At 43.0% G+C, this 19,014-nt stretch overlaps 1 protein-coding gene across 1 annotated transcript in view; it reads left to right on the top strand.

Moving 5' to 3' along the window:
- CSMD1 (CUB and Sushi multiple domains 1) overlaps positions 1–19,014 on the top strand; it is a gene marked incomplete at both ends in the record, with an annotated part of 1,592,168 nt that overhangs the window by 1,539,984 nt on the left and 33,170 nt on the right. The window contains 2 exons of the mRNA XM_080710482.1: positions 2,580–2,753; positions 4,012–4,185. Of these exons, the coding sequence (XP_080566608.1) occupies positions 2,580–2,753; positions 4,012–4,185 (348 nt within the window). The remainder of the gene's footprint in view (positions 1–2,579; positions 2,754–4,011; positions 4,186–19,014) is intronic.

Raw genomic sequence — 19,014 nt, 5'->3', positions numbered from 1 at the left:
TTCTACTTTGAGCTACATGCGTACGTTTTTTGTTTTTTGTTTTTTGTTTTTTTTTGTTTTTTTTTTTTTTTTGCTTTGAAGCAACGTCTCTCTAGATTGCTAAGAGTCTCACTAAGTTACTGAGACTGGTCTCAAAACTGTAATCCTCTTGCATCAGCCTCTCAACTACTGAAATTACAGGAGTACACCATCATGTCCAGTGCATTAAGGGTCTTTTAAAACCCTCACATGCAAAACATTTAGCGACAATAATAATAGTAGGATTTTTTTGTACGTGGGTGTTGGAGAGGTATTGGGGATTGATCCCAGGGATGTTCTCCTTAAAAGCTACACCCTGACACTATTTATTTATTTATTTATTTATTTATTTATTTATTTATTTACTTATTTACTTATTTGATTATCTATTTATTTAATTTTCTGAAAGAGGGTCTTGCTAAGTTGCTGAGGCTGGCCTTGAATCTGGGATACTCCTGTCTCAGCCTCCCAGGCACTGTGATTACGGGTGTGTATTGCCACTCCTGGCTAAAGTCTACTCACATTTAGTTCAAATTCCACCCAGCAGCGTCGCCTTCCACAGCATTTGACACATCATTATTTTTGAGATTTGCTTTAAAAACTCTAAAGGAGAGGATTTGATTATTCTGTATTCATGATTAGACTTTAATAGGTTTAAGTCTTGAATGTTTTTAAAAAGGAACTGACCACAGGCTGGAAAGCAAATCCAGAAAAATACAAAGCGCAGTCTCTGTTTCACGCTGGGCATCCATTTGTCTACACATCTTCAAATCAGGAGACTGAGGTGCCAGGAGGTTCTGGCAATTCCTCTCCCCATCAGGCTGAGGCTGAAGGGGCTGGAGCGAAGGACTTTGACCGCCCTCCTCCATCTCCTATAGGTGCTTAGTGCGATTCCTTGAGGACAGTGGGGACCCTGTGTCACAGAAGAGCTGTTGACTTGCAGTCACCTTCCACTGGCTTTTAAGTGCACAGACCCCTCTCCCCGTTGACCATGAGAGTCCCACATGCCAGGCTATCGAGAGAGAATGAGGACTGAAACTGTGTATGTCCTGAACACACAGGGGAAAGATGTTTCTTAAGGTTTGAAGTGACACGTCTATTCAAGTCAAAAAAGACACTGGAGCAGATCTCCTTCAGCAAAGAGCTGTTATTGGATGCACCTGCTTGAGCCTCCTCATCCTGGCCCCAAGTCCCTGTCCTTGGAGTGATGGCAAGCTTTAGAAATGACACCAAAAGCACCCAGTACGGTCCAGAATTGCAGCCAGGGCTTAGGTGGCCCACACTCTCTTGTGGATCTGACTGTATGATTTTGCTGTTTATGCATCTCCTTTGAAGAGGCTGGACTCCCTGTGCCAGGCCAGAGCAGGTGCGGTCACCCCTTCCCTGGCCTCTGTGGCTTGGGATGGAACAAGCCCTCTGTCACCCTACATGACAGTGTGCCATGAAATGACAGCTTCGGGGATATGGACAGTTCTTGGCAGCCAGTGGTCCATGTGTCCTGGTGTAGACCTGATGACCTCAAAATTTCTCCGCAGTCTACAGGGACATTGACCCCACACAAACTACCACCTTACTGATAAGTTTGATTCAAATGCCAGGAGAACAGAAGGAGGAGGAGGAGAAAGAAAGAAAAAAGGAAATGCTCCACCCCACTCCTGGAGGCCAGCCAGCCCTGGGCTCCTCCTGGCCCTTATGCTCTTCTCCCTCACCATTTCTGCTTACCTTGGGCGGGCTCAGCCACCTGTGGTTTTATCTACCAGCTATGACATAGTATCTCCTAAATCTTTACTGTCTTCAGTGCATTTTGTCCCTGAATTTGCCTCTCATTTTCTACTGATTACAGGCCATCTTCACCTAAACATGGCTTCACACATAACTCAAATTTACATGTTTTTAGCTGTACATGGTGATGTATGCCTGTAATTTCAGTACATGAAAGGCTGAGGCAGGAGGACCGCATGTTCAAGGACAGACACAGCAAGTAGTGAGACTCTCATCAACCTGGGGAAATTCTATTTCAAAATAAAAATATAATAAGACTGAGGTGTAGCTCAGAGGTGGAATGCCTCTTGAGTCCAATCCACAGTGCCACAAAAAACAAACAAACAAACAAAACACGTATATGAAAAGAGGGTTATCTTCTGATCTCCACCTCTCCCCTTGAATTTCACAAATAGTTTGAATATCCTGTTTCTCAGTCTGGAAACCCTCCTCATCTTCTCTTACTGCAAAGCCTTGTTCATGTCAGTAATAGTATCTTTTCTTATCTTTTGGCTTGTCTTGGAAATAGAGCAAGATACCATAAGAAATTAAGTGATATAAATAAATGTGAAAATCATAAATAGGAAAGTAGTCACAAACAACTTCATATCAACAGAAATTCCTTTGTTCATAATTGTTGAGAAAAAGGAAAAATTTATTAAAATACAGAATAGGGAAAAATTCAGTAAGTTATCCATCCGGTGCTGTGATTGGCTTGGCAAGAGGATAACTTATGAAAGGAAGGCTTTTATTAGACTCCTCTCTCATGTTTTCCTGCTGGCTTTGCTTCTGTTTTTCAGCGGGCCACTGTGGGTCCCCAGATCCGATCGTGAACGGCCACATCAGCGGGGATGGCTTCAGCTACAGGGACACCGTGGTCTACCAGTGCAACCCTGGCTTCCGGCTGGTGGGCACGTCTGTGAGGATCTGCCTGCAGGACCATAAGTGGTCGGGGCAGACCCCTGTCTGTGTCCGTGAGTATCATCTGGGGCGCGGCACTCTCTCCCGATGCTTGCTTTTCCCATTCCAGGTCCTTCTGACATCTCCAGAGAATCCTGCCCATATTTAATTCATGCATCAATTCATGCTTATTGGGCCAAGGGTGAGGGTGTCATGCACCCAGTTTCCCCGAGCCTATCACAGGATTCACAAGTTGGAGCAATGGCTACACATTAGAAGAGGCAGACACCAAGCCTGGGTCTGCAGCCAGCTTCACAGACGGCCCAAAGTTGCCTCGCTCTCTGGATCTTTGTGGTTTTGTATTTTGGTCACTGTTTCATGAAAAATCCAGGCCATTTTGTAAGTAGCCCTTCCTTTAATAGAAAGAGATGAAATTACATGGGATAACTATTCTCAAAATCTGCAACTTCAGAGATAAACAGTGACTACTGTTTTTAGAATAGAAACACCCTTTCTTTATTATAAACTCATCTTAATCCGATCGTTCTTCTCATATGCTTTTTTATATTCTGTTGTTGTAACTGCAGAATAGTGACAGGGATTATCTGTTTTAGTGCAATGGAATGCACAAAGTTCAGGGATAAAAGCTTAGAAGAAAAAGAAATGTTGACAAGATAAATAAGGAGAGAGACAACAGTCTCGTGACCATAATGGATATCTTTTGAAAGGGCCGATGACAGATATCTCCTTTCTGTGTTTTGCCATTATTTAGAGCATGATATAATAACAGATTGTCACATTTCAACAGATTATACAATAAGGATTGTCAGTGAAAATCATAGTTAAGTGGGTGGTTATTATTTTACTTATTTCATGATGTTTAAATTGATACTGGAATAATATTTTACATAGACAGTTTAAAGTTTCAAGCAAACTCCCATAACGCTTCCAAACAAGAGTTCCACAAAACCTCCTGGTGTTTTCTGGGAAGGAAATATCCTAAACTGATGATTCATATAAAAATTCTCTTTTTTTATTCTCGCATTTTTAAATTGCTTGAAACTCTCATAATTTGAGAAGAAAATTAAGTGTTCTTATGATGAAGAAACTATTTTTAGCAGGTGTTGCTTATTTCCCCAAGTCACAATAAAAAACTTTAAGTTCAGTTTGAGGTTCTATCTCCCTCACCCCTACCCAAACATAAAAACCACCTGTAGAGTGTCTAATTGGAAGACACTGTCTGCATGCAATGTGCATGCCTGGTATCTAACCAGTGCCAGGGGAAGGGTTTTTCTGCTGGGTCACAGTGTCACAGAGGAGTCCTCTCTGCAGCCATCACCTGTGGACACCCCGGAAACCCTGCCCATGGGCTCACCAATGGCAGCGAGTTCAACCTGAATGACCTGGTGAACTTCACCTGCAGCGCGGGCTACCTGCTGCAGGGTGCGTCTCGGGCCCAGTGTCGGAGTAACGGTCAGTGGAGCAGCCCTCTGCCCACATGTCGAGGTAGGAAGCTGTCCAGGGGCAGCCTGTGGTTGGGTGGCTGGTTTTCCTGGCAGCAGCTGGGCTGCAGAAATGAGATGTGGCTGCAGCTCAGAGCAGAGCTGTCCACAGCCACTTCACTGGTGTGCAAGTTTTTCTACAAATGGCACTGGGATTGATCGATGGCCAGTGTCCAGTCGCAGATATCTCAGAGTCTCTCTTTCAAAGATAACCCATCTTCCATTTCTCTTCTCCTCCTTTATCCTCTCATTCACTCCTGCCACCTGTATTTAACCACATCTGTCCTGAAGCTTCCAGACATATGCCTGTATTTACTTTTTGCTTTTAAATTTGAATTATTTATTTTCATTCACTTATTTTCCATTGTTATCATACGCTGTGATGGCGTCCAGAGTGACAGAGGCATACATGCACACAGCAAGTCATCCTCCCTGTGCTTACCAGCTCCGTCTCCCTCCCCACCATCCGGTGAAGACACAGGGCCGGCGTGGATAAGTCTGCGCATTCACATCGTGTTCGCTGACATGCTTCTCTCTTCGGGTCTTCCTCCCTCTCCTGCCTCCTTCAGTTAGACGCCTTCCTTCATCCCGCTAACATTTCTCCCCCTCTATCTGGATTCCCTCTGGGTCTCAATTATTCCCTAGCTTACCCCTATGAGATGAGACATATAACCTTTCGCTTTTTGTGACTGACTAACCTCACTTAACATTTGTTTATTTAAAAATGGTCACAGACAAATCAGGCATGGTGGTGTATGCTTGTCATCCCAGCATTTGGGAGGCTTAGACAGGAGGATCGTTGTTCACGGACAGCCTCGGCTACTTAGTGAGGCCCTTTGCAACTCAGTGAGACCCTGTTTCAAAATGAAAAATAAAAAATAGGGCTGGGGATGTAGCTTGGAGGTAGAATGCTCCTAGGTTCCATCCCCAGTAACACACACACACACACACACACACACACACACACACACACACACGGCCACAGACACCTAAGACTAGAGTTCCCAGGAACGTTCTGGCATTTAGTGTTGGCTTGCCCAGCTATGTGAGCTCCCGACACTTGAGATTTGGGATCAGTTACTTTCCCTGAAGATGTCTTTCTTATCTAGTGTGTGTTGTATGCTGGTGTGGAGACAAGATATTTCACAGAAGTAAGATATGAAGCAGATACTTAGGAATTTTCACTGTTCTGTCAAGTGTCCCTTGCACCCCAAGAGTTCCCAAGGAAGCTCCATCAGTGGAGACAATAAAAGAATAGAAATGCATGTTTTTCTACTTATTATTTTTGTATAAAAGGTTGGCCACCCAGATACAGAGTTCTAGTACCAGTTGAAATTGGAGTGCTTGGCTTATGCTCAAAGACTAAGTGAAGCTACTTACTAACACCCCTGTGGGGTACTCCACCCCGTCCAGATGCAGCCAGGATGCTGATGGCTCCTTGTCCCTCAGCCAAGCAAAGCAGGCCGCAGAGGCAGGCATGGGGAGGATAGGCCGGTGCTCCTGAGGCCCAGCATCTGCAGGGACACAGTCCAGGCCTGGTCACTACCCAGAGGGATGAGGCTCCTCCCTCGTGAGTCTGGTGACCACAGTCAGCCCCAGATGCACTAGGGCAAGCCTGCTTCAACCAACAACTTCCATTTTACCAAAACACCATTCTTTCAAAAAACCCAAAGAGAAGTGGTCACCTTGGTGGGTGGGTAGCGACTTCATTGTCATCCTCCTGTGTTTTGCCTACTGTATCCTGAGCCGCTGCACAGCCTCCACGCTGACAGCTGAGCTGGTACGAGGGAGCGTGTGGACCAATGACTGGTAACCCTGGCTTTGGAATTCTTTAGAACCAGCAGGCCCTTGGCAGGGGCTCAGGATACAGCGGCCATGGGCGCTGGGTTCTGCTCAGAGCCAGGCACCCCAGCCTCTGGATCCTTACCTCTGTTTTCTGTAATGTCCAAGAATTCTCTGTCCTCTTGTGCCAAGAGTCACAAGCACAACTCAAGCCTTATGTCCATACTTAACCAGGACATTATCCCCTTCAAATTCACTACTGCACTTCTCAGGTATCTTCCCTGATGCAGAGTTGATTTGATTTGTGTTATCTTGCTTAGTATATTTGAGTCCAAACATTTTTTAAAATATTTTTATGAGATTAGTACTTAAAGGCTACATTAATATGAATTATTTAAACTGTGAAATATGTTGTGAATGTTATCAAAATAAAATGCCATTCATTCTCTTTTTCCCAGGAAGGTCTCCCTCTGTTCTGATAACTTAGTGAATTATTTTGTCTTGAGACTCTTCATTTGGATATAATTATAGATGCTTGGTAGTAGTTATGAAAACATAGCAAGGTCCTCTGTGTCCCTCCTCACTCCACCTAAGGGCATCTTGTGGTGGTGGAGCATGCTGATAAACTGGCTCCATTGTCCAGAGCGTTTCGTTCCCAGCCCCCCCACTGACCGAACCCCTCACCTGCACTCACCCCTCAGGCCTGGAAACCCTCACCAGTCTCAATCCCTGTGGTCTTTTCATTCCAAGACTGTGATGGGCTTGGAGGTGGAGTCTCCAGGGTGTCATCTTTGGGGCTCTGCTTTCTCAGACAACACTGTTTTCTGTAGAGTTGCCAGTGTCCTTGACCACATCCTTGGCTTCCTCTCGTTGCTTTCTGCTGAGCCGCACTCGATGGTAGATGTACCGTTTTCTGCAGCCATGCACACTGAAGGACAGACAGCTGTGTTGCATCAGCTCCTGGCTGAGGCAACTGACATTGCTCTGAAGAGTCACGGACAAATTTTTAAGTTATCACAAGTTTTCAATTCTCTGGGAAAAATGCCAAAAAGCATCATTGCTGGCTCATATTGTATTTGCAAGTTTAATAGGATGAGAAACTACCAAGTAATTTTTCAGAGCAGCTATTTGATATTCCTTGCAACAGTGCACGGATAGATCCAGTTTCCCACGTCCTCCCCAACGTTCGAGGTTGTCCTGCATTTTATTTGAGCCACAGCGATGGCTGTGTAGTCACTTGAGATTTCCTGATGGCTGATGGTCAGGACACCTGGTCACCAGCTTCTCAACATCTGCTGAGCCTCGTCAGAGGAAAAATCTCTCTGTACTTTTTGCCCACACGCTCACTACTAAATTGCTTAGACATTCTGTTTGTTGTTTAAGAGGTTTTTGAGCATTAAAAATCTTTTGTGCATTCTTTGTAGTAGTCATTGTTTGGTGAGGTATGTGATTCAAAATTTCCCTTCCAGTCTGCAGTTTGACTTTTCATACCCCTTGCAGGGTTGTTTGACCATCAAAAGTTTTAAATCTGTCGATATTTTCTTGTATAAGTTGTAGCATTGATGTTAAGCCTAAGGGTTCTTCATAAACCTAAACATTAAACATGGATTTCTATAATGTTTTGGTAACTTGTGCATTCTATATATTTTGAATTCCATGAATTTTGTGTTTATTTCTGCATAAGGTATAATGTTTTAGTACATGCCTTTTTGTATTATTGGTAAAGGTACAGAAGATACTGGTTTTAAATAATTCTAAAATATTATCAGTAATTTCTCCTATATTTCTAACCTAATACAAGAAGGTGAAACAAAGAACTGAATCTTATCTGGACATGGTGGCACATAGCTTTAGTCCCAGTACTTGGGAGGCTGAGTCAGGAACATTGAAGGTTCGAGGCCAGCCTCAGAAATTTAACAAGGCTCTCAGAAACTTAGTGAAATCCTGTTTCTAAATAAAAATTACATAGAACTGAGGATGTAGCTCCGAGGCAGAATGCCCCTTAATTCCATCCTTAGAATCACATAAAAGAAAAAAATTTGAGTATTTAAAGAATCTGTAATTAATTTTCTAATCTTGACAGTTTTATTAAATTGACCTCAAAAAAAACAAGCTTACTTTGTGGCTCCAGGTCATTGTATCCACTTTTTCTATAAAAATAAGCTGTTGAGAGGTAAAATCTTTACATTTTCCATGTGAGAATTATTGTTCCTATTAATGTACTACGAGATGTTCGTAGTGCAGCATGAATGGGCGTTGGTGAACAGGGAGGAATATAGATTCTTTGGGGGAACTTTTTCCACACCCAAGGCCAATTTCTCAATGTGAGATCGCTGTTCTTGGACTTATCTCCCCAAAACAGGAACTGCAAAAATAAGCTTCTGTTTTTAGGGGAAAGAATTGATCTGTTGCAGAAAACAACAAATAATTCTGCAAATAATTCTTTGCAACAAATAATTCTTTGCAACAAATAATTCTTTGCAACAAATAATTCTTTGCAACAAATAATTCTTTGCAACAAATAATTCTTTGCAAATAATTCTGACCCATTCGTCCTTCTCCTAAATCTAGTACTTATTTAAAAAGAATCGGTGCTCCCTTGACTTAGCCGGCATGGTCCAACTCGTAGAATGATCCAGAATGACCATGAACAGATAATCATCATGTGCATCACGTGGACTCATTGTGTGGTTTCTGATGGTATTGTACAAACACCTCTTGCCTTCAGAGCCGCAGCTGGCGCTCTCAGTAACTTCTTCTTCCTTCATTGAAACGCAGTGCAGTCACCCTGGGCCAGCGCTCAGTTGTACGAACCACAACAGAGACCCGAGCTCTTCATAGCTGCGCTCAGTCCACATCCTGGCACTCCAAACACACTCATCTTTTAAACATTAAAAACAAAAGCAAAAACTTCCCTGGATATTTTAAAAGAGAGCATTAGATCTAGAGTTCAAAGAAAATGTGGAGTGTTCCATTCAACAGCCTGGAAAGTTGGCTTCATGCTTGCTTTTAAAGATAAAAGATATATTTTCTTTTCAAAAGAACTGGAAACTGACTTCCTAAAAGTTCATATTTAATGGGCATTGGAAGATCCTAAAAGCTATGCTTTCTACTGCCTCTGGCTCAGTGTCCCCATCCTGTTTTGTAAATAGAGATACAGAACTGAGTTGGCAAGTACCAGAAGTCATCTCTCTCTGTTGTAGATGGCTGATACTAGGAATTAATAACTTGAAAAAGGGAAACGTATCTCCATCCTCAGAAAAAAAAAAGATGGTTTAAAAACCTAAAACAGACACCACATAACCATCTGTTACTTCAAACTTTAAAAAAAAGAGTTTATAAGAGGTTCGGTTTGGCTGGACATGGAGGCACATTCCTATAATTCCAGCACTTTGGAGACTGAGGCAGAAGGATCAAAGGTTCAAGGCCACCCTCAGCAATTTATCTGGGCTTTTGGCAACTTAGGGAGAAATAAAAAATAAGCAAAATCTTGCCAGGCGTGATGGCACACGCTTGTAATCCCCGCGCTTGGGAGGCTGACACAGGAGGATCGCGCAGGTTCGAAGTCAGACTCTGCTGGCTTAAGATACCCTGTTTCCAAATTTAAAAAAAATATATAAAATAGGTCTGGGAGTGTAGCCCGGAGGTAGAAGGCCCCAGCATTCCATCCCCAGTACCACCAAAAAAAAAAAAATCAAAATCTAAGAATAGGGCTCAATTTTAGACTGCCCCTGATTTCAATCCTCAGAACCACACAGACACAAAAAGAAGTTCAATTTAGTTCTTTAGTTCAAGGGTTGGAAGTGGCCTCAAAAAGCCACCCTCAGTTTTAAGGCACAAGTGAAAGTTCATGGAAGGGCCCCTGTACGGAGTGGGCTTAGGCAGCCTGGGCTCTGCTTTCAGACTCGGATATACCGGTGGAAGTCTCAACAAAGTGATATCAGACAAGCCCTTTCTTCCATGCTTATTTTTTCTTGCAATACAATTCATGCATTATAAAATGAGATGCTGTCCATTTTAAACTGTGCAGTTCAGAGGCACATTTAGTACACTACAGTGTTGTCCAATCCCTGCCCTACCTAACTCAATCCACTTTAATCTCCTTCCAAGAGACCCAAGCCCAGAAGCATAAAGGACTTGAGCATACTCAGGTTGGGGATCTCTAAAGATCCTGGAACCAATTTCTTGCAGATACCAAAGAATGGCTGGGTACACATAACCATTTATAGTCTATATGCAATCCCACTGTAATCTTTTGTACTCTGGATTTTCATATGACCATGTTTCATAAAGAATTTGATATCAAAAATTATCTTTGTATAAAAATACTATCTCTTTACCACTCGGCACCATCTCTAGAGTGCAGGCAAACACCTCCCACCTGACCCACAGCTGCTATGTGAGCACATGTTAATATACCATTTATTATTTGGTCAATAAAATGTGTTTTAAAAGCATATCCAAGTGTGGGAGCAGTGGAGGAGAGATCTGGCTGACATGCCCTTTCTTGATTTGCACGGCTCTCAGTTGGAAGCCAGTGAGGGAATGCACATTGACCTTCTGGCAGCCCTCAACTCAAGATGAGTCTCACTGTGGGATCATTTGCAGATTTCCTCTCATATATTCTTTCCCCTGTATGCCAGGCATAGTCACGCTGTTAAGAAATCTACCTGGGGGAATGTTGGCATCTGCATAGGACATCCCAGAAGAATTGCTAAGTGGAAAGAATGGTTTTTGGACTGGCCAGGTAGGAGCTGACGCCCACAGGGTCAGAACTGGACCTCCCTGGGAGGGCCAGTGCTGAAGGAGCCAGCCCCTAGCAGAGGTGATACTTGGCCAGTTTCAATTTCTTCCCTAAAATTAAAATCATCTCAGAGTGTCCAGCAATCAGTTAGAATCATGATCAATTACAATCACATAACATTTCTCTTTTTCCCCATTTAATATTGAAATCACAACTAAATGATTATTGGTTATTGAAAAAAGATGCTGTTCCATTGTCCTGTTCTGATGTGTCTGTGACAGGACCTCCTGTTCCTTTTGTAGTTAATTTTACTTATCTGGTAGTACTACACACATCCAAGCATGTGTGGACCAGTCACTGACTGCTGAATAGTTATTTCTGTCTTTATCCTGAAAATTTTCTGTGATTTCTTGTATTAAAAATCTTTTAAAAATTGGCACAGAAATGTAATCAATTATGAGCTCTTTGAATAAATGTTAGTGAACTAATTCTTACCCCTTGTCCCAACTACAGTGAGTACAAATGAGCATTCTTACATTATAAAACATAGATTTTTTGTTCAATTTTTATTGTTTTCATCAAAATTTGTATGAGCTATAGAAAATAAAAATGGAAGCATGCAAGTTGTCCCGTCAACATTCTAACTACTATGATCCATAACCAATGGTCATGCAGCTTAGAGGAAGGGAGATTTATTTGCTCATAGTCTTTTGAGGATTCCTGATTCAGTCATGGTGCTGGGGCACTAAGGGAGGAGCAAGAGAGGCTCAGCTCTCAGAGCCTGCAGGCCAGGGGCAGAGAGTGACCAAAGAAGGATGTATAATCTCCAAGACCACACCCCCAGGGACCTTTCCCTAACAACCAAGCCCTGCTTCCAACACTGCCACCTTGTTTCTGTGAGGGCTGGGGGGGCATTCTAACCCCACCCCATTACAGAAGTGAATGCCAAAGAGAAACTTAGCCATAGATTTTAAGCACAGAAAATCAGAAAAATGGGGAAGCTGCTTACTTCCTCCTCTCCTCCTTCCCTTCCTGTCTTCCTCTTCCTCTGTCTCTCTTTCTCTAACTTAGCCTGTTATTTAGTGATAAGAATACAGGAGTGAGGCTCAGAAGCAGCCTGGCCCTCAGCACCCTTTGCTGAGTGGGTGCTGGAGGGGCAGGCTTCCCTGCTTCCCTGAGGGCCCCTGCCCTGCCTGATGGCTGCCTGTGCCCTGCCCCACCCAGTCAACAGTGTCAGATATTTTGTTGGAGTGCTTCCCTTAAAATACTACCAGGAATAACACACTGAAGATAGTTTTAAGAGAATTAAAAAGTCATGGGAAAACAGAAAAGATAAAAAGATATGTTTTCCATTTAGTGTGTGTTTAGTGGCATTAAATATAGCATTTGTCATAACAGTGGAGAAATAATGCAACCATCCGGCACTCCAGCCTCATCCATCCTTCCTGTGGAGGGTGTCTTCTGTTTGCATGTTTCTGGGTAGGCAGGACACAGTGACAGAGGCCTGTTGGGACCCATAGTTCTTTAGAAAATTGGATAAAGCTTAGCACATGCTCTCACCACTTATAGGGTTTCTAATCTGTCTTCACTGATTTTTGTGTAATTGTTTTTGTGTAGATTTGTGGCTGAATACTGTCTTAAAGCAATGATCTCTCTGCCAGAATTTTAAGTTCAAATCTGTCTGTTAGTGTCTCCATTCCCAGAGTTTATTTAAAATTCAAACTTAAGGAACCTATACTTTAAAATTTCTAAGAGTAATTGTCATACTTAACCAAGAGAGCCTCTTCTCATGGTGAAATGTGATCCAAAGGGTCAGGTCAAATGTGTGAAGTAATAGATGTGGATTTAAGGGCACAAATGAAATCTAAATCCAGTTGCAGTGTAGACAATGGGGTTGTTCATTCTCTGGACACCTGTCTTTCAACCTGCATTAAGGAAGCCCAGTTCCTCAGTCCCAAGGTCACCATTGTGTGACCGAGTACCTACCCCTTTCTCCCTGGTCTTCCTCCCAGTGATAATGAAGTAAAAATCCTGAACTTAATCTCTATCACATAGATGTCTCCAAATGAAGTGTCCTACACCATCCTGAGCCTATCTCTTCTCCCTACAGGTCAGTGGGGGAGGCTATGAACATGCAAACTTTTCAGGTGAATTTGATTTGAAATCCGCATAAGAACTTAACAGAGTGTGGGCAGTTAGTTACCTTTAGTCTCAGAATATCACTCACAGCCCCTTAAATGGGGCCATAATATATATATATATATAAATTTCTAGTATATTAGTACCCCTTTATCCACAGGGGATACATCCCAGTTCTCCTCCACTAGGTGCCCCAAACTGAAGAGAGTACCTAATTCTGTATACACTGTTTCTTCCTACATGACACACATATATCCATGATAAGCATGAATGTATAAATCAAGCACCTTGAGGCATTAACAACAGCCAAGAAGTAGAACAATTATTAAAGTCTCCTTTAATAAAAGTTATATGAACATGGACTTTCTTTATTTCTCTTTTTCAAAATGTCTTATGTTCTACTCTACCTCCTTGTTATTATGTGGGATGGTGAGGCACCTATGGTGGATGAAACGAGGTGAATGGTGTAGTTAACAGTCACCTAGGGTCAGGCTGCTATGAGAATTAAGTGGTGGGGTCACATGAGCACGAGCGCGTGCGCGCGCGCGCGCGCACACACACACACACACACACACACACACACACACACACACTGCCATACCTGGACCATTGTGCAGATAAAGGATGGTTTCTAACTTAGTAGTGTGTGGGTAAATATATGAAGTGGATAGGCTGCACACAAGGATGATTCACGTCCTGGGCAGGGTAGAGCAAGGCGTCATGAAATTTCATTTTGCTGCTTTTAATAACACATAGCTTAAAACTTTAAAAAAATGTTATTTCTGAAATTTTCCACCTTATATTTTTAGACACAGCTGACCATGGGAAATTGAAACCATGGAAAATAAAACTACAGATGAAGGGGTCCACTGTGTCTTATTTGCTTCCAAATCAGCAGCTTATATTAACTCAGTATGTTTGTGCCAGTTTTCCTGAATATTACTTTTATTTTTAAAATTTCACATAGAAGCTTAGCCTCTAGCACTTTGTTTTTAATGTTTAACTTGACAGTTTATATTTACCTTTTCTTTTTGTGTAAGATTTATATTGAAATTAAAAAGTGATGAACTCTATCTCTGTGCCTTGCCTTTCAAAAGAAACACGAATAAAAAATGTGGCCTGAGGCACACCTTCCACAAAGCCAGCTGTTAGGTAAAAGTTTTGAAAAGGTATTTACACAACATTATACTTTCTTTAGCAACCATTATTATGTAGGTGCAGTGTGTCATCAAAGATTAGATATTTTTTGTGGATTCTATTTTTTATTTCCTGATTTTCTATTTTTAACCAGATTTCAAATACGAAGTTAGATCACCTATGCTTCCTCTGGTCATCTCAGAGGCCCTGAGAGTAATACCTTACTAACTTTTATGTTTATCATTCATTAAAATGCATTTAGTGGATGAATACAGGAAAAACACACAAGGAAAATATATTATGTTTAATAATTTATTATGGGAATCTTTCTCAAAGAAGTGCAAATGGAGCTCAGCATAATATTGTTCAAAACAATTGAAGTCCTCTCGGGTTTTCTGGTGGAATGACAGGCTGGAATAAAATAACAGTATGAAAAAATTTAAGTACAAAAAATAGCAAGAAGCATATCAGGTTATTTTACACATATGACTTTCTCTGGGACAACCACAGGAAACTCTGATGTGGTCACCATGACCACACTACCCTGCTGCAGACACCTGGGAGGAAGGGATGCAGGGGGCATCTCTGTCTTGAGCAGTGCAGATGCTTGTGCTTGAAACCCACTAGCAGCCCCATCATCAGAGAGATTCTCATGAGAACACAGCTTCTGAGCATATAAAAGAAAGTACAGCAGATCAGGCTTCTAACACCTGAGCAGAGATCTGGGGAGTGGAACTGGGGCAGAGGACAAGCAGGGTGTTCATGTCAGGGAGCACCATCAGGGCCCGGGGACCTGCTGAGCGCATGCCCAGAGAAAGTGACCCATGAAGGAGCTAAAATGAGTAGAAGTCGAGTTTCCAAATGTCCAGTTCAGTGTTCCAACGCTGTGCCTCTGCTGTCTACATCCACACTTCCGAATAGGGCAATAATTGGCTCAAAAGAACTTTGATGGATTTCAAAATGTTTAACAGGGAATGCAAGGTGTTTAAGTGATGGAACCTTGTTCCTTCACTGGATTTATATGTTGATTTCGATATTTTAAAGACAGCCTCCTTCAGGGTAAGGAACATGTGAAAATTGGAAAAAAGACTTAAGGCCTAATCTATGAGACTTTATGTGTTTGTTTATTTATTTGTTTGTTTGTTTTTTGATACTGGAGATTAAACCCAGGGGCATCCTACCACTGAGCTGTACACCTGGCCTTATTTTTTTTTTAAATTTTGAAACAGGGTCTCTGAGTTTCAGAAGGCCTTGTTAAAAGCCGAGGCTGCCACTGGACCTATAATCCTCCGGCCTCAGCGTCCCAGGTACTAGGATGACAGTAGTGCTGCACTACGCCCAGCCCTAACATACATTACTGAGAGCCAAGACTCTCAGGTTGGTTTTCTCCAAAAAGTAAAGGGGGGGCTTATTAGAAATTCTGCAAGAGATATGATAGATTCATGTAAGTAGGCAACACCAGACCAGTGTTTGAAGGTCCTTCTAGTGCAGTCATCTTTGTGATGCTGCACATGTATGTTATTGTTCCTTACTCTCCAACATACACAAATATCTCCACAGAGCCTATTCTGGGTGTCCATTTAAACATCTCCACACTGGCGCCCTGGATCAGGGTGTATGTGTATGAGACATCTTCCATTCCTTCCTGCTGATCAAATTCAGTCCTCTGTTGGGTTTTCACATCTGGAAATCAAGTGGCAGTGAGTGTATTGAGGAGTAAGATGTTAATATGAGGTGTAAGCCTCCCTGGCAAGCCCCCATCACCAAATTCTTTCTGCAGCATCACCCCATGCTAAACATCACATCACAAGCCAAATGTGTGGAGTATTTTCTGCAGGCTGTGACCCAGTCTGAAGTATCTTTACCTTCTTAACCTTGTCTTTCATTCCTTGAGCTGCCTGTCAGCCAAAGGAGCTTGATTTCTTATTGCACCTTTCCACCGACGGCACACCCGTCAGTCATGCGCTCTTTCCATCGGGTCCCTAAATAGGCTTCTCCTGCACAGAGAGTAGGAGGAAGAAGAGTGCAGAGGGAATGGCAGCTTCTGCGGGTTGATGGGGTGCTAATGATCTCTCTGGCGGGTGACCTGATCTCCAGGAGAATATCACAGCCATCAGCAGAACTGACATTGAATACTTCAAAGGACTCTCTGCTGTGGATGTCAAATGATTCTCATTCTGTCCCACCCCCCGTAGATAGACACAGCTGAATCTGTGAATGATGCATCAGAAATTCATAGGAAGGAATGCAAATAGATGACTTGGGCTCCAGTCTCATGCAGGACTAAGAAACGGCCTCATGAGTGGAGGCAGAGCAGGTGCACGCAGACCTGACTCCACCAATATCCCTTTTGTCTCTGGCACTGGGACTCTTGGGGTCTTCATGGCTGCCCAAGACTTACTCTCGATTTCTATCAGCATTCTCAAAGACATAGCCTAAACATCTGACCATGTATCTTAGAGGAAAGAACATTTATTTTTCTTATGGTTTCAGGTTGAGTTCATGTGAGGGCAGAGACCATGGGTCCCTGGACATGGTGATGGGAGGGAGGCACATAAAAGGAAAGTGCGTGGGCTGCTGTCCTCACATCATGGAGTCAGGAGCAAGAGAGACGGAGAGAGCATGTGGGGAGGAGGATCTGTACACAACCCCCAGGGTCACATGCCCAGGGTGCTACCTCCAGCCACACCCAGATGAGAACCCCGCAGAGATTACAGCCCTCTGACTCAAACATATCAACCATGAACATTATTAAGTGAGCTGTTTAGGGGACATTCCTTACCTAGCTATAACCCCACCAAACATTCCAAGCGTCTGAGACAGGTGATAAAGCAGAAAGAATCTTGGCTTCAGCTTCTCCATAACTACCCAGGTAGTTCCAGAGGAGGCTGACACTCCAGATCCAGATGCAATTCCACCAAGCAGGGTGTGGGTCTCCTGCATGCCTGTTGCCCTGGCAGGGGCCTCCAGGGACAGTTCCCAGTCTGCTGTTTCAGAGAGGATCGTGAAACAAATATTCTGCACCCTGTTCTTCCAGCCATACTGGCTGCAGAGAGCTTTCCACTCCTTGACCCTTGAGGAGAAGAACCCAGAGAGACCTGGCAGTCACTGCACTGATACCAGTCTCCCTTCTTGACTCCTGTATTTTTTGTATGGACAGTCTAAGCCATCACTAGAGCCTCACACCCATTAAGGCAATGGTTTTCTACATTCCTCCCTCCCCACACAGTGTGTGTCACAGGAGAGACATTCCGTGCTGGCCGTGTGTGTCACCCGTGTGACTTCTACTCTCACCGTGTGACCCGTGATGTTGAACTCTGATGGCCCCTCGGAGCTGCATGTGCCCTGACACCAATACAAACTGCCCTATGGTTTCAGGTTTGAGCATTTCGCGCAGTTTGTTTAAAGAAATATTTGTCTCCTGGGCTGTGCACTAGCCCAGTGAGGAGGGGCCATGGCCTTGTGTCCCAGGCAGCACACAGCAAGTCTGTTGGGTTTATTAGATTATCTCTGCTGTTTCGTCCCTGTTCCTGCTATTCTAGAAGTTGTTTTTTTTTAACCATTTTATTGTAGATACAATACACTGTGGGGCCTTAAAAACATCTGCCTATGCTCCATACACTGTTTTTTTTTCTTTTTTGCAACTCAGAGAAACTTAAGATAAACTATAAACTCATAGTAGTTAAAAGTTGTTAAAAGCCACTTGGACCAATATTCTACAGCATTAAGAGTGGGTAAACATGGGCTCTGCCGCAGCTTGCCCCTGTCTTACTGAGAATCCAGCGCTCACTGGGTGGGTGTGTTCAGCTCTGGATGGCCTAGCATGCAGCTTCTTCCTGAAAATTCTGTACACAACACTCTTCTGAGCCAGAAATACGCAGAGAGCATGTGGCCCCTGCAGCTGTCTCATTCAGCGGTGTGGCGGGTCAAGGCAGAGGGCATCGGGCACTTTGCTTCCCTCTGCACCTGCAACAGCACATCACTAAATCCCTGGCAGATGCCAGTGGCATTCAGCCTAATAGGATGCCATTCAGCTTAACCAGAGCGTGTCCCGCGCACCATGGGCGCTGGCTGCAGGGATAGGCTCACGTGGAGGCTGCCTGATCTACATTCCCATTAAGTGTTGATGGAGGAATTGCCATCTTAAGCCTCATTCAGCATAAAACAGGGATCGCTTTAGGCAAACGCGCAAAAGCGTTGATACGTGGGTGTGGGTAACTAATTATTGTCTCAGCCTGAGGATGGTGTACTTCAGTAAAAATTATTTAGGAGAAACTCACTATTTATTTTTTCTTTTTTTGGTGCAGTGTAGTCATCCATCTTAATGAAGTACAAGATGTTAGAGGGATATATGCACACATCACTCTAGCTCTTACCCAGTCCCACCCCGTTCCCTCCCTCCTCCTCCTCGTTTGGCTTAGGGACTGACATTGGTATGTTTTTGAATGGGCATCATGCACATTTGGGAGTTTCCCTCTCCCTATCATCCCCGGTTAGGTCACCTTATTTGCTCATCTATAGTTTCTCCTTCTTGGTCTAGCTAAAACTAAACCCAGGAGAGTAATTTCAAAACTTACATTGAAGACGCATGTCATTAGAAAACAGTTAAAGGACGTTAGCTCCGTGCCATTACAGTTGCCACAGTAGTGGATTTGATGCTTTAATTTTGGGAATCTTAATGGCCCAAGCGTACTTAGAACTCATGTAGGGAGGAAATTTTTTATGAGAGATTTGGACAATAACGTTCTCATTTTGTGAATTTTCTGAGACTATTAGAAGTTTACCTTCTTACGTGATCTTACATGATTACCTTCTTTATGTTCTTTGTTCATTTTTGTTTATTAATTTTTGTCTTGATCCTGGAGATTGAACTTAAGGACAGTCTAGCTCTGTGCTACACTCCCAGGCCTTTCTTTCTTTCTTTCTTTATTTATTTATTTATTTATTTATTATTTACTTATTTATTTTTATGTTGAAACCAGGTCTTGCTAAGTTACAGAGACTTCTTGACACTGCCACCTCCTGTCTCAG

The sequence above is a fragment of the Muscardinus avellanarius genome, assembly GCF_963383645.1.
Source record: "Muscardinus avellanarius genome assembly, chromosome: 14".
NCBI lineage: Eukaryota > Metazoa > Chordata > Mammalia > Rodentia > Gliridae > Muscardinus > Muscardinus avellanarius.
Note: the sequence above shows the minus strand (reverse complement) of the source record. Positions and strands in the feature narration are given on the sequence as shown.